General features: G+C 37.0%; 1 protein-coding gene across 14 annotated transcripts in view; it reads left to right on the forward strand.

Annotated features, from left to right (window-relative positions):
• PTPRD (protein tyrosine phosphatase receptor type D) overlaps positions 1–16,654 on the forward strand; it is a 2,089,263-nt gene that overhangs the window by 2,004,214 nt on the left and 68,395 nt on the right. For all 14 annotated transcript variants that reach the window (XM_054689298.1, XM_054689299.1, XM_037494316.2 and 11 more), the window contains one exon: positions 5,515–5,638. In XM_054689298.1, the coding sequence (XP_054545273.1) occupies positions 5,515–5,638 (124 nt within the window). The remainder of the gene's footprint in view (positions 1–5,514; positions 5,639–16,654) is intronic.

Genomic DNA, 16,654 nt, shown 5'->3' on the forward strand with positions numbered 1-16,654 from the left:
GGCTAGGGAGTCAGTAAGCCTTGATCCTAAACATGTATTTTCTCGACCTGCTGCCTGCTTGACCCTGAGAAAGATACTGAACTTCTCCACACTTTCATTTCTTCAGCTACAGAAGTTTTATGTTAACTGCTTGTAGGATAGTTGTGAAGTCAAAATAAGTTTAATACATGTGAAACACATAGGAACATATAAATTTGCACACATTAGTTATTGCAACTATTGGATGTTAATATTTGCATACTAATTCTCGCTTTAGCAATAATACAGTGCAAAAGTATAAATTCATTGGTTACATAGCTTGCTTTTCCACTTACCTATTTTAAGAGAAAGTTATAGTTAATTAACAAAAAGAGAATTAGATATTTCAGGCCATGAAGTTAACAACTTCATAAACAGAAAGTATTTGACTTAGCAAGAGTCTGCTTGAGGTTTTTCTTCATTAAGTCACAGGGCAGTTATGCTTCCATTGGGTCCCTTTTTTTCTCAGAAAGGCCAATCCATTGAGTTGTGTAGGGTAAGTGGATTGGTCAGTCAGGCTTTGAAGTCATTGGCCTCTGTGGTTATCACCTGCAACCTTTATTGTGCTAGTGCAGGACAGGAGGCACCTGGGAATGTGCCTGGTGTATGCATGCCTGATGGAGGACACCTGGGGTGTGGTTTGGGTGTGCATGAGTGGGCACACCTGAGCCTGGAGGCTGAGCCTATCGGGCTGCATCACACAGAAGATGGCTGCGGCGGAACGGCTGCGAGAGGGTAAGTGACTTCAGACAGGCAGAACCATGAGAGAATATCAGAAAGAACCTAAAGAGAAATTAGCTGGGGGCTGTGAGGCCCCATTGCTGCCACCAGCCTCCCTGACTTGCCAGCCTGTGGGGCTTGCCCCACAACAGTTGGTGTAGAAAGAGCATTAAAGCCTGAGAAAGCATCTGAGGGCTCCAAGGTTATTTTAAGCTACCTGAACCTCCAGTGAACCTACCTGTCCTGGAATGCTGCAAAACAGTTGAGTATTGTTAGCATTAGAATGATTCCATCAGTGTTTGGGTGGGAGGGAGTATCAGATGCCAAGTGTGCAGACAGTGAAGCAAAATAAAGAATTTGGCATCTTGGTAAAATTTTAAATGCTACATAGAATCCGGGGTGAACCTCTCTTTCAAGGTCTTGTTGCTTGCCTGGAGAAACAAAAGCAGCTAGGATGAAAACATTCTTAAATACTCCTGTTTATGAATTGTGTGATAATGTGATGTACAGATTTCATATAGCTTTCCAAAAAAATTCTATGAATCAACATGTGGTTGAATAAATCTAGTTGGCTATGTTTCCAACTTGCAAAATTCCCCTCAGGGGAAACTGAGAAAGACAGGTCAGTATTCCAGCTCAAAGTTAGAACTTTCGAATGAGTGCTGGGAAAGCGGGAGATCCCTACCACAAGTGGTTTGGATAAACAAAACCAAAAGGATGAGTAGAAATAGGTTAGTTGATTTTGGAAAAACCAAATGCTATTAGGAGGAAGAAATTAAATCCATTGTGGTGGCCTCAGTTTAATGTCATAGTGGGAGGATTCACGATCAAAGCGAGCTGGCCAAAAATAAGAGGTTGAAGTGTAAATCTACTTATATATCACTCAAGACCTGTGTTGCTCTTTCTCCATGTGGTTTATTTCATTCTTAAGAGGATCTCAACAAGAAAAGTCAGAAAACAAAAGGCAAAGCAACTGTGTGATCACCACCAGCACTAAAGAAAAGCCTAAAATGTAGGTTTTCAGAATTAGGGTCTTATTCACCTGGAATGTGTTTGCCTCCTTAACATAGGTAATTGAAATTTGATTCTTCTCTGCCAGGTCTATTTTTTTTCTAAATAGAAAAGATTTTCTTCATCTATTTTCAGTATTCTTCTTTACTGAGTTTACTACTCTCAGCATTCTGACAAACTCCAGAATAATGACCTATGCAGTATATCGTTAAACGTTCAGTCAGATACAGATGGATGAGTATGTTTTGCACAAAGACAAATCAGCATTATTTAATCAATGTTTGTTTGATCCGTGTAAAACGAGTATAAATGTAAGCTGTATCCCATCTGTTTTATCATTCATGTGAAGCCAACCTCATTTTTAAAATTTGATTTCTTATGTAATTGTCCCAGAATGACACAGGATGATCAGTTGGGAAGAAATATCATTCGGACTAGTGCAATAAAGAATAGTGCTGTTTTTTTGTTTTTCATATGTTGGGCTTCTTCATTGCACAGTGGCTTTCGGGATAGTGAAGTAGCATCCTGGCTTAGTAATTACCAGCTGTTAATCATCAGCTAGACTCTGACTTACACAGACCTAGGTTTGAGGTAAATGTATGAGTCTAGCTGGGTGAGTAAATTACTTAACCACCAAATATCACAGTGTCTGCCACTGAGAAGACCCTCAGTAATATTTATTGAATTAATTTTCCTTCACTTCGATGTCCTTGTCTGTTAAATGGAGAAAACTCAATACCTACCTTATAACATTTGTGAAAATTAAATAGGATGCTACATGTAAAGCACAATGGCCTGGCAGCTACTATAATTGTCCTATTATTACAGGCCCTATTCTCATGGTTCATACTTCAAGCCTAACCGTATGAACATATGTGACATACAAGCCATGTTTCCATTACTGGTTTTTAAACACTTCAACGTAGGTATCAAATAAATTTTACAGAGGGTTGCAAATGTATGGCAAGAGTGGGATTGGACAAGAGTAAACAGTGTCTGTGATTTGATATGCAATTTCATTAGTATAATTAAATTCATGCCATTTTATGCACCTGTGAATGATAATAGTCTGAATAACAAGGCCATAAAAGGGTGTAATACCTTCCACCAAAGGACTGCCTATCAGTGAGCTTAGCAGCATCTGGGGATATTTTAGGGAATGATGTGTAAGAAGCTTATGTAGTCAGCAGTTCTCATCAGTGGAAAGTGGATTCAGTGGTAGTTGTAATATCAGGATAACATACTTAATTAGTCAGACATATAATCGTCAGTGTTAAAGTATTAAAGTTTTAGTACATTATACGTTGCAGCTTCTATAGTATGTTCTCTAACTCCCATGTTTTATAGAAGAATTACTCTCAGATTTCTCTTTATGAACTTCGCTCAACAGCATTCATTTACCATTTCAGTTCATTCTTTTAAAAACATGGGTTCAGGGCCTCCCTGGTGGCACAAGGGGTTAGTCTCAGCACTGTGAAGCTGTCTGCAGCCACTGTGGCACGAGTTCGATCCCCAGCCAGCCAGGGAGCAACCCACATGGCACAGCAGACCTCTCCTGACTTGCCCACTGCTCCCATCAGCAGTGTATTTCAAATAGTCGATCTGCCTGTTCTGTTTCCCACTCTGTCTCTGGTGAACCCTGTCACCCCCTCACTTCTGCCCTGCACCCCAGTTCTTGTGTTCATAAATAAATAACTAATCTTTAAAAAAAAAGTTTAACCATTCACTGAGCACAGTACAGCAGACATGCAAAGATGAGTTAGGGTGTGTCGACAGGACTGTGGCTAAGCAATTTAGAATTTACGCTGTAGGTCAGCTAGAGCCAGTGGAAGTTCTTAAACAGGGACCTAATATTTTCAGTGCTGGAGCTGTAGAGGACCACTGTAGTGTAAAGAATGGGGCATAGGAGACTATGGTTCACGGGTTCACAGGTGCTGTGGTGGTGGGAGTATTATGGGGATTACACCTGAGGGGAGTCAAATATTGTACAAAAATGAACAACAATGTAAGAAAATTTTAAAAAAGAATTTAAAAAAGAATGGATGGTAGTGCAAGGTTAGAGGAGGGTTCAGATTTAGGAAGTGACAATTGAAGTAGATTTGGGAAAATTTCGGGCAGCTCTTAGTCACTGAATACAGCTGCTTGTGTGGAGAGGCTCCAAGTGAACCTGAAGGCTTCCAGCGGGGCATCTCAATGCTTCAGTTCACTTTAGTGCATGGAAAACTTAGAGGAGTAAATTCTGCATGGGAGATCATGAGCATTCCTGAAAGAACAAATTAGAAAGACCCCTAATTACATTATTCTTTAGACTCTAAGGCATGGCTAATTATTTTGCTGAATACTGTTCTCTGATTGACTAGTTTGTATATAAATGAGCATAGGGTAAGAAAAGAAAAAAAAGTTTTATAATCCTTAGTAAATTAGAGGCCACAGTCTGTGTTGCTGAGGATTTTAGTCTGGTTGAAATAGTTTAGAGGCTGTTTGAAATTGCTAATAGGCTTGAGTTTTTCTATTGTACTGAATTCTCTTTCAATGCACAGTGTTTGTATCTTTAATATTGTCATCACTCGTGTATATTTTACTTTGGAGTTTTATATATAAATATGAGAACATGGGAAATGCCCATCATCAAAAGCAGATGTTAACCTATAAATACAAATTTGTCCTTTTAAAAGAAAGATCACCTTTGTTTAAACTTATCATACTTTTGAAAACTTGATTTTGATCATCTATGTATTTACTATGTAATTATATCACTATGTGATCACTGAACTCACATTCTTCATGTATTATGAAAATATATCTTTACAAGGTGTCAATATCATTTGTTGTAAGAAAAGATGTGATTTCCAGGCATTGCAAGAAGTTAAAAGCTGCCTATCACTTTTAAAGTCTGAATTCAGTTTCAAAATAATGGTTCTTACTTTAGCTATAAAATATTCACATATTCTATCTATGTGATACTTATTTTAGATTATTGAATATTGTTGATTGAACTAAGGCACCAAGAAAAGACATTAAAGTTGGAGTAATTAAGTTTAAAATTAAAAATGAAAAAGAAGCAAACTTTGTAAGCATAGCTCATGGTGATAAATAGGAAACAAGCAATAGTAAATAGAAAACAACTGGATCCTGTCTCCATTGAGCTATAATTTGATATTCTGTCCAAAATGATTATTAGGTTGAATGGGCCTCCTTTCTTTACTTACTCTTAACATGTTGTCCAAATTGCCTTGTGAATCTGGTCATAGTGTACTATGAGGAAACAGACCCAATTTAAGTTGCCATCAAAATGGAAGCCAGTCGTTGAAGAAAAGAAATAAGAAGGAAAGCATTAAAAAGTCAGTGAAAAATAAAGACTGAGGTTAGGTCCAGATAAAAGAGAGTAAGAGAAAGTAATCAAGATAAAATAAGGTGCACAGAACCTAAAGGAATATTAAACGAAGATAACTTGTAAACTATAGCAACTGGGAAGGAAATGAACAGTGAAAAATAAAAAACCAGCCTTTCTTTCCTTTTTTGACAGAACATCTATACTGATTTCTTTTCACCTGAATCCAAGTTGATGACTATCCCTTTTTTTTACTATGGTTAATCATTTCATGTTATGCTGGTTACATTATGTTCAGCTTCACTGTTAATATCATCTTGATGTAGTGTGACTTCAAAATTTCCTTTTATTTCATGTTCGTTAGTTATGATAAATGCCTGTAACCCAATGTTATTCAGTATTGATTTTGCGTTTATGCTGTTTTTCCTTTATAGTCTATTGACCCTGGCCAGCAATTCACCTGGGAACATTCAAACTTGGAAGTAAATAAACCAAAGAATAGATATGCAAATGTCATTGCATATGATCATTCCCGGGTTCTCCTATCAGCAATAGAAGGTGAGGAAATGAAGAAGTTATCGATACCTTTATTTTCTTGAGTTTATGTGCATGAAATAGAGTTTTTGCTACCTATGAAAATGGTTACTTAAGATTAAGGCATTGGTTATACTCACTTTTCCTTTACATTTTTATATACCATGACAAACACATAATGTTCCTGGCATCATATAATGCAAGAGCATACCTTATTACTTCCTTGCTTCTTCCCTAGATGGAAACGTCATAGTTTATATATGGGAAGCAAATTGGGGTTGCCCATTTTACTGATGGTTGTTGATGGTGATACCTGAACATGTGAATGTCAAAAGATGTCCTTAGACTAAATAGGTTATATAATTAAAAATGAATAGCAGGTGGAGGCAGGGCTTTATTTATTTGTAAATAAATCTGTTTATTGCTAGTGATGATCTGATATTAGAAATGTCTGATACAGTTAATTTGCTTGGTAATCTATTTCTCACAATTGTAAAGAATGAATTTCATAGGAAATGATTGTCTGAAAGGATGGGAATTACTCTTCAGATCTATTTTCTCTTAAGGATTAATGAGGAGGGTATTTTCTGTGTGTCCCTGTCATGTGGTGTATTAAAAATAAACCTCAAGTCCAACTCTCAGCATTTTGGTAGCCCTTTTGGCCATAGTAGCACATTTGACTGCTGTCATTAGAAAACAGTTTACAGTGTCACTTAGCTCCTTCCTCTCCCATAGCCTGGACCACCACCTATTACACCCCACTCATCCTCACTGGTGCCTCGATAGCTTTGTGGTCTTTTCACACTTGAAAGACCAGTGTTCAATCTCTTCCAGTTTTTTTCTAAAATGGCAAATATCCATGTCAGACCCAACCCTTTGTAGAACCTTAAATTTCAAACATTTTTGTCTACATTTGCTTGAGTATCTTTTATCTGCTTGCAAAATTTATGATGATCGCTAATTTCTATCATAGCTCTGACCAAGTTCTACTCGCTTCTTTGGTGTCCAGAGTTAATTTGAATGTGGGTCCCTACTTCAAATTTGTTGCAGTAAGCACTGAAGGCAACTAGTACATTTATTTCTAGTATAGGAGGAAGAAGTATGCAAGGCCATACTTATAGTTCTCCCCCTCCTTAAAATGGTGTTATGGGGCAAAGATATATTTTGTAAAGTTCTCACAATCAATTTTACTATTTTATTGGAATATATTACAATTCTTTTTTGAGGTGATTGAAGATACTAAATGTCCAAGAATTCGTCTTTTTCCCTACTGGAAAAGATTGACCAGGTTTATCATTTTCACCAATGCTAGTTAAATCAGGATAGTGTCAAACAGACAATTACTACATTTGAAACAAGTTTAGAAATTGTTATTAGTATATGTGGATAACTAGAATATCAGGTTTATATTTCAATTTTATTACTCATTTTTAATTGAAAGGAATTAATAGTATTTTTTGTCTCAAGTCTCTTTAAATTATCTCCACCATAAATAAGAACTAAACCAAGTCACAAAATAGTGAAATCACTTTTTTTCCAGGAGTGAGCAAAGTGAATTATGTAAATAAAGCAAAAGAGTATAAATTAAGACCCCATTTGGCATGATCTTGGTTAGAGAACTTGTCAGACTGCCTTTTCTATATTATGGTGTTACTTCCACTCAGAATTAGGTCATTCAGTACTACTACTTCCCTGTACTTTTCCCACTTTGTCATTATATTCCTTAACCTGTTATTTCCTACCATCTTAACAGTAAAGTACGTCAAAGGACAAAGAATACCCCTTCTTGTATTCTTGTTATTGTAGTTGGAAGCTATGTACATTTCATTCCTATATTGTTTTTACAGTTTAAAAGCCAAAGCACTTGAAGCAGACTAAAACCTACCTTTTTATAGCTTTGTGCCCGCAAATATACCCCAAATCTAGAGCTGACCTAGAAACCAAAAGACTTTCAATTTTTAGTGTTATGCAAAAGGCTTAAAACATTTAATTGAAATTTATGAACTATACAGAGAGCTTTAATCTAGGTTACATATGAACAGCATTTTATCTTAGACTAAGCCTCAGCCAGCAGATATTTAAGGGGCATGCAATCATCCTATATCTTAAACATGGATGAGAAAATGAATGCTGGCAACTGGAATAAAGAACTGCTAACCTAGGATTCTGCTATGAAGGGAGCTTTGATTAAAAAAAAAAAAGTCATATTTTTCAAGTATGTTAAAATGTCATGTCCTTATGCATAATGTACTTGTTTTGGTTCCCACCAGTGGGGATAACTTAAATGACATTGGTTGAAGGTTTTATTTGGGGAATTTTCTTGGTACTCTTTGTTCTGCAGGGCTGACCACTTTATTCATACACCTTTTCAGAGTGACACGACACACACTAAAGAAAAAAACTGGGATTTGCCACGGGGTTATGTTGTTTATCTTTAATAGAGCAAATTTATTTTCTACTTCCACTGACAGATAATGGGGGAAAAGTGTTAAGAATCAGGAATTGTGCATGGACACATTCATGTGCTTACTGAACTCCTGAAACGTGTGACAGTTCATGACAGGTTTCCAAATTGCAGTCATTTAATTTATAAGGGGAAAATACAGAATAAATTCAAGGAGGGACTAATTACAAAATGCTCACAATTTTTGAATTGTTGAAAAAGCAGTATGGAAACACAATTGAAGTTTTTTACCAATCAAGTTACCTTCAGGATTGCCTCCATGTTTCAGCAATTCTAAAGAGAAACATTAATTCCTAAAGAAGAGAGGTGATAGGATTTATTCCAATGACTTATAGATAAATGTTTTCAAATATGAAGCTTATATTGCATAAAAGTAATAAATGCTAGTATGGTTCATACTATGGAATCTGAAGTCCAGAAGAAGAATTGTATTAAAATTAGAAAAGAAAAATGGACAAAACCAACTGATGAAGAACAAGAAAATTTGGGTTTCTTTTATAGTTCTATCACTGACTAGTTACATAATGGTGACCCCTAAGACTCAGTTTCTATAGCTCTCACCTCATTCACTTCTGAGTTATCACTGAGGTATTAACTCATCAATTATCTATCAGTGATACAAATGTATTAGTGTTCTACAGAAGTAAGGTGCATCTATCCCTAACATCTATCCATAACAGATTCCATTGATGATGTACTGATCTCCTAGGTTCTTAGAAACCTAGGAATGTCAATTAATGGCAGACTATTTATTGTATCACTGTATAACTAGTAAAATTAGATGTGATTGAAACAGTCCCGGTTTATATGGATTTATCTATATGAGAGTTAGAAATGACAAAGAATAAACCACACCATGTCAAATACAAACAACCATGCTTATTCATGTGATAAATTGGGGGACATATAACTATGTTTTATTTTCTGGTTTGGATGTGCTTTTATTAAAGTTTCAAGCATAAAAATATATAGTACTTCTCTTTAGTAAATACCTCTTATAAGGGCCCACATGCTTCTCAAGAATATCTTTCCTATTAAAGCATCCTAAGTTCTTCTTTTGAAGAGCTTATTTGGACAAGTTATTGTGCCTCATTTTCTCATCTGTCTTATATATCTTATATATAATCTAATCTTATGCAATAAAATTAATAATAGTATCTACCTTGTAGAATGATTGTATTTAATAAATTAATGTAGTAAAACACTTCGAAGACTTTGGCACAAAGAAAACACCTAATAAATATTGGAAACTGTTGAAATTACCATTGGGGTTATTATGAATGTTATTACTACTATAGATATGTCCTTTTATCCTCAGGTAAAGGAATTTATTAGCATATGATATGTGGAAAAATTAATAATATCCAAATGAGAAAACTGCATATATTTGGAGTACTCTGTGAAGCAGAAGAAAATGTTGGTGCTTGATAAATGGAAACCAGACCCATAATAGCATTACAGATTTGAACAGGGGAAATAATGCAGTGTTTTAAATAGAAATCCAAAATATATTATCTGTTCTTTGCTTTGCATAATAGGAGCAATTCAAAAAAAAATCCAACTGTAAATAATATAGGTGATGTTATAACAACTTGATTATCTGTGAGATGGGTAATTTAGCACCTTTAAAATGAGGAAGTGGCTCACAGGGAATCACTACCTCTAAGTTAAATCTAATTTTCTAAAATAATGAAAAAACTACTGCTATCCCCCTTTCATGGCAGGTCGCCATTCATCACCACACTAGAGTTCTGTTTAAGTCTTGGCTTAGCTTCTCTTCAGCAGTGTTCAATGCTAACTAGAGAATCATTTGAAACTGCTATCAGTATGTGGTATAACACAGTCTTTAATTTCACATCCTACCCATGCTGCAAATTATCTTCTTTTGTAAGACATGTCTGATAAATTTTCAGGAAATGAAAACAAAACTAACGAACATAAAGTTAATATCATCTATGCAACATTTTATCATAAAATGTTAAAGTACATTGTAATGACTATAAATATTCCATATGAGCTCTGACATCAAAGATTAAAACTTTTCCCTAGTAAAGAGTTCCTGCAGTAGCTGCCATGCGCTCTGTCCCACAGTAAATGGGATCCTTCCTTCTTGGTTCTCTTGCTCACTGTCTTGCACTCACTCACTGTCTTGCTGTCTCTGCCTCTCTCATACCTTTGTGGGGACCTGCCTGGTACTTGTTCATTTTGCTTCTGAGATTCTTTTCAAAGACTCAAGGAAGTTTGTTAGACTCTGTGACCCATGTGGGGGAAAATAATATATTTTTTTTCCTAAGTTCCATCCAATTATTGCTTAGGTTCAATTGTGCCCACATTTTTCAGAGCATCAGTCACTGACTTAGTACTGTTTCTTGAGCATTTGTGTAGTCTTTCACTTTGCAGGGAATTGTTTAGAAGCTTGACAAAATTTGATCCTTTTATTTTAGGTAGATCCTTTTTTTTAATAAATGAAAGCATCTTCTTTGAGGTGCAATATAGAAATTTATATAGCTTATTTGTCTTAAATAGAAAGCTAGGTGGGGCTTAGCCTCTGGAAACTTGAAACAGTTTCACAAGTGGAGTAGCCTGAGTAAAGACTACTTTCAGTTTCACAGCCTGAGTAAAGACTAATGAAGGCTATTTAAATTGCATCTTTCTCCTGCATGCAGCTGAGTAAGGACCAGGGGAATCTGCCCCCCTCACCAAGTTCCTACCTTAGCTGTCACCTGTGTTCTTTCAAGCCTGGTAAAGAGAAAAGGAATTCCTAAGGGATTGCTAGTTGTGTTCTTGTCTTTGCTGTCATTCCTGGGGAAGGTAATCAAAGAGTAAATCAGAAAACCTTGTGAGTTTATTTTTATCTTCATTGTCTTCAGTTCACTTATAGTGATTGTGGTGGTTTATTTTTTTTCATTTTTTATTGTACATCTATGCAGATTGCACTAATGAATCTATACTTCATACTCTAAGGCTATAGAGAAACGTACATCATCTATGGCTCTGTGGTTAGAATGTAGGTGCAGGTTGTACATTGCAGGGAAGTTTTGTCTTTTCTATTAATTTTTTTAAATGCAGAAAATGGAAAGGGATCTTCCAGGTTTGGAATGACTTCACCAGTGCAGTCTTTTGAAATGAGTAGGCTTCATTTCTGTTTATTGTGTTCATCATAAGGATGATTAATATCCACTGATATTGTAGAAATTTCAAATACACTGACACATTTGGATCACACAGCACAGGGTTGTGGGGGTAAGGATATTATGCTAATGGTGCTCACATATTGTGATATTCCCAGGGGCCCTGGACTCTGTTTCCTCCTGAGTGAAGTCCTCATGATCCATGTTTGATTCTGACTACTGCTTTGTGGCATAAAATCCAATAATTTCATACTAACAGATAAAAGGTAAATAGACCACAACTCTGGGATACAACTGAAAGGCATGCTACAGTCACAGCTCTGCTTTATTTCCACGCAAAGTGCTCCCTAACTCTCACCTCTATCAGGTGCTGATAATTCCTAACACGTAGCTAATCTTGGAATGCACTGAAAGACACTTCAATCACCCACACCCTCCCCTCTTGCCTCTCTCAAAACCCAGCCTCTTCAGCAGTCTGATACCGGTTTCTTCCACTCTCCAAAAGTAGAGCATTCCTATTTAGTATGATCTGATAGGTTATTTTTGGAGTCTGGGAACACTGTTACCATTTATTTATATGCAATATTTTTCAGAGTTCCCAGATCCAAAATATAACCTTCCAATTCATATTAAGTGGAAAAGCTCTGCTTTCAGATAATGGTGGAAAACCGTATAGAAAGCCTAGGAGAAGAGGACTTAGAACAGTGAGTCATGGGTTCACAAACTTGTTGCACCAACCCACACCCCCATTTTCGCCCTGTGGTAATGAGCTGCAGTGTCCAAACAACAGGGCATGCTTCGGGGGAAAAAAAGGCTCTGTGTGCTGTGGAAATGTGAAAGGCAACTTGCCAAACTGCAGTTACCAGGGCAGATAATAAAAAGCCCTGTGCCTTTACAAGAAGCACTTGTTTTCTCTGATAAGTTGCAGGTTCAGATACGGTCCTAGGTGGCTTCCATAGTGGAAGTGAAGGGAAAAGGCTGTGTCTTTGGACTTAAATGCATTTACTTGTAAATTCTTAGTAGATCTCACTTTTCCATTTCCTGTTCTCTAGTTTTGCAGTTGTCAGCAGACAAAATGAACATAAAAATCGCAACGTAATTCCTAACCAGTAATTCATTGTTGGATGTTTTTGATTTGTGTATTGAAGTGGAGGCAGAAACATTACTTACTAAATAAAAGGCAGCTTTTGTGCTCTACTGGGTCTTGAGGACTTATCTTAACACAGGGAATAAACTGGTTTACCAACTGAACAATTTCTTTTCGACACCAATTTGACTAAAGAGCTGAAGGAGTGAAAGGAAATAGAAGTACCTGGGTTTTGATGCCACACTGTGAGTTGGAGCAGAGTCAGCCACACAGGTGAAGAACCCCCTGCAGCCCTGTAGTGAAACAGCACTTTGTCTGTGGGACTCATGGGTAGAATTTGGTCATCCCGCTAATGCTTCTCTAACTCGTTATCACCTCCACAAACCACAGAGAGCTTTCCTTCCCATGAACTGACCGCCTGCTTGCCTAGTCCCACCACCTCCTTTTGCTCTTGATTTCTTTATTTTTGCCACACCAGGTTCTAATCAAGATTTGAAATATCAGTCTCACCCAAAATCTCATCTCAGCACATCAGAGGTAGGAGCAATAGCAATCAGCTTGAAAGAGGGAGCATCAGAGCATGTTCCTACCTAATCTGAGAAACACAAAGCCTCTTTTTATCTTAAAATAACTTCACGGGAGATTCTGAATACAAGGTTAAGAATACCACAGAGAGACATCTTATTTTAGAACTCAAAAGGACTCGAGGGAATCAATTTGTCCAACATGCCTTGTTTAGCCGATAAGCAATCAGAGCTCCGGACAAGTTGAATAACTGTCCAAATGTCAAAGAGCAAACTACAGCAGCTCTAGACAAGAATCCTGGTTTCCAGGTCAATTTCTCTAAATTCTTCGCAAGTGCTGAGTTTTGTCCCAAATCTTTAGAAGATCTATGTGCCTTTCCCTGAAGCAATCTTAATTTCCTTATGATCACTTAATTTCACATTAGGAAAATATTGCATGTGTGATTTTGTTGCCTTCCTTTTCCCCTTAACATCTATGTATGAGACTTTTAGGATAAACCTTTTATAATCACACACACTCTTTCAACACGGACAATATTTTCAAATCAAATTAATCTATTGACCTAAAAAAACAAATGCAAAGCAAGTTGTTTTTGTTTTTCTTTTCTTTTATACACACACATGACCCAATTAGTGCTCCTCAAATTAATAGGAATAAAATTTATTTCATCCTAGTTATGAGAAAATAGCTTAGAGAGTATGTTCACTGACATTTCAACATGCTTTGAGTGTCTTAAAGGATTCCTCAGTAACTTTGTCATGGGTATTCTTTCGAACAGCAGTCTTATCTTCCTAAGACTTGTTCTTCCATGAGGATTGAAACACACATGAAGCAACCTCACAAAATCCTGTGCTCTTAGCCCGGTACAGAGTTGGAGAAAAAAGCATTGCCCTTGCATCTGGACTTTATGATAATATTTCCAGAGTTTTGCAGAGGATTAAAAGAACAGTGGTATCCAAAGTCCACTCCCTGGTTTATTTTTCTTCTCAAAGGGATAAGTATGACCAACTAGTAAAAGAACCTAAAATTGTTTCTGTTTGAATAACGATTTGCTGTCACTTGGTGTGCATGTGACATTAAAAACTTGAGTTCTACACCTCCATGTTTAGATTGCCCAAAGCACAAAGACCCAGTATAAAGAACTAAAATAGTAATTTTAAGCACCACAAGAAAAATAGACCATGAGCTGATGAAGCACACTACCACACGAATGGGGCATACTGCTGTGATGGGAAGCCAAGTTCTAGCCTCAGTTTTCTCACTTAAAGGTTGACTGAGAAAGAAAAGCAATTATTACTGGTGTTAGAACAGTTTATGTGAGTATTAATCAGAGAGTACAAATGGAAAATCCTGAATGCTTACTTCTATAAATGTAAAGGTAAAACCATGAATTCATAGGAAAGAGCAAGCTATTAGAGCTACACTATTCTTGAACAATGATGTTAAGACTAATTGAGGGCCTCCCTGTTGGCTCAGGGGGTTAAGCACCGCTCTATGAAGCAATCCACAGCCTCTGCAGCATGAGTTCGATCCCCGCCCAAGGAGCAACCCACATGGCGCAGCTGACCTCTCCTGATTTGCCCCCTGCTCCCCTCAGCAGTGTGTTTCAGTCAGTCTGCCTGTTCTGTTCCCCACTCTGTCTCTGGTGAATTCTCACACACACACACACACACACACACACACACCCATCTTTGGCCTATACCCCAGCTCTTGTATGCATAAATAAATCTAAAAAAAAAAAAGACTAATTGACTCCAAGAAACAATTCCTTCAATAAGCCATTTTTAAAATTTGGCAATAATGAGACATTTTTGTTTTGTTCTTGTCATTTTAGTAAGTGCTGTCCTTTCTGAGGGGTAGCACTGTCATCATAGTATGGGCTAAGGTCTCCTTGAATCCACAAAATAAAAGCAATCAGCTAATTTATGGTAATATGTTCCTTCAGTAACTGCATTCTAAGTTAGATTTTGAGTTAGCGAAGTCCCATACAAATTCAATTATTTTTCACACACTTTTCTTGGCTTAATAGTGTACTCTGATTAGTGTTGCATTAGCCCATGCAAATCATTTTCTGGATAAGGCAGGAAATTTAAAAGTAAATAAATGAATATGCATCACTTGGAGGTCACTCAAAAAAAGTGAAAGAATATTGTCTATCCAGATTGTCCACAGAAACATCAAAAGCTACTGGTAAGGTACATGGCACCTAAAATTTTGGAAAGCTAGCAGGTGATATTTTTTCAGAGTTAACAACCATCCTTTCTAAAATCTTTTCTCCATCTTTCTACGTAGGTTATGTATCTTCATGCATAGGTTTTGTAAACACAGGGCACCTTTAAATCTGAAGCTTCTAAGACACGTGCCCACCCTCACACCTCTCTACCACAAAGAACATTGTAAGAGAAAAGTTACCTGAAATTTGTTTTGTTCAGAGTGAGTAAAGAAATGTCCCAGGAGGAGGCTATTATTCCCATTACTACTGCCTTGTAAACAAGTGTCAACATGCAAAAGGAGTCTCAGCATTATTTTTAGGATATAACATTAACCTAAGAATTAGTTCTATTCATTATTGACTTTTTGTTATCAGTTATCAGTTCTCTTCTTTGTAAAAAATCATGTCCCAAATTCTTTTTTTAAAAGATTTATTTATTTATGCATATAAGAGCTGGGGTACAGGCCAGAGGTGCTGGGGGTTGAGAGGATTCACCAGAGGCAGAGTAGGGAACAGAACAGGCAGACTGACAGAAGTACACTGCTGAGAGGAGCAGCGGGAGAGACAGGAGAGGTCTGCTGTGACATGTGGGTTGTTCCCTGGCCGGCTGGGTATCAAACTCTTGTTGCAGATGCCTCTGACAGCTTCATCGGTTGCATCTTAACCCCTTGCACTACCAGAGAGGCCCACGCCCCCAATTCTTAAAGTATTTGGTGATACAGTATGGATCCCCAATGCCTACTACTTTTAAGCAATATTTTTGTATTTTTATCACTGGGAAGTGCAATCATTATTCAATAGTAACCCATTCCCCCTAAAAAATAATAAGTTGTTATTCAAAGTTGGACAATACCTGAAAATAGAAATTCATTACATAATAACTGACCATAATTTATGCCAGAGAGTTGAATGGGTCTGACTTGCTTCCTTTAGATACGAGTCTCACATCCATCTCATCTGTCCTCAGACACGTTGTTCAGACACATTTGTTTTCCTTGATAAGGAGGAATGGCTGGGTGCCCAGTGGATGCATTTTCTGAGTCATTAACCCAGAAGCTCCATTTTGAATTTTCTTGGGAAAAAAGTTTTCTGTATGACAGTAACTGAGTAAGGGCCTTATTCAGAATCTTTAAAAAAAAAAAAAATGCTTTCATATTGTTATATGATAAATTGGAATTTTGAAAGTAGGTTTTTCCTGTGTTATAAAATAGATCCATTGCTGGCTCTGAACCAAATCCTGTGGACATGTAGATGTGCATGCTTCTCAGTGACTGTAACCTGAGGACTTTATTTAAACTATCCTTTGAATCTACAGTAATTTGGTGTCAGGGAAGAATAGGATCTTTATCAACAAAGGGCTGCCAGAACCCCAACTGCTTTCTGAGTAGCTGTAATAGATGAATAATGTTACAACCAACCGTGCATTTCAGTTTCTGCTCAAAAGACTTTTCACTAATGCTGGTGGTATTGCATATCCCTGTGTTCATCTCCGGGCCCACTGGTTTCCATCTGAGTTTCATTACTTTACTTGAGTGGATCAGTTTTACAACTGGAATCAGAAAAACAGTCAAAGTAATTGCAAGTGGCAATCAGTGAAATATGACAATTTTAGCTTGGGAAC

Source organism: Talpa occidentalis, unplaced genomic scaffold (genome assembly GCF_014898055.3).
Source record: "Talpa occidentalis isolate TD23 unplaced genomic scaffold, MPIMG_talOcc4v2.1 talOcc4.7, whole genome shotgun sequence".
Classification (NCBI taxonomy): domain Eukaryota; kingdom Metazoa; phylum Chordata; class Mammalia; order Eulipotyphla; family Talpidae; genus Talpa; species Talpa occidentalis.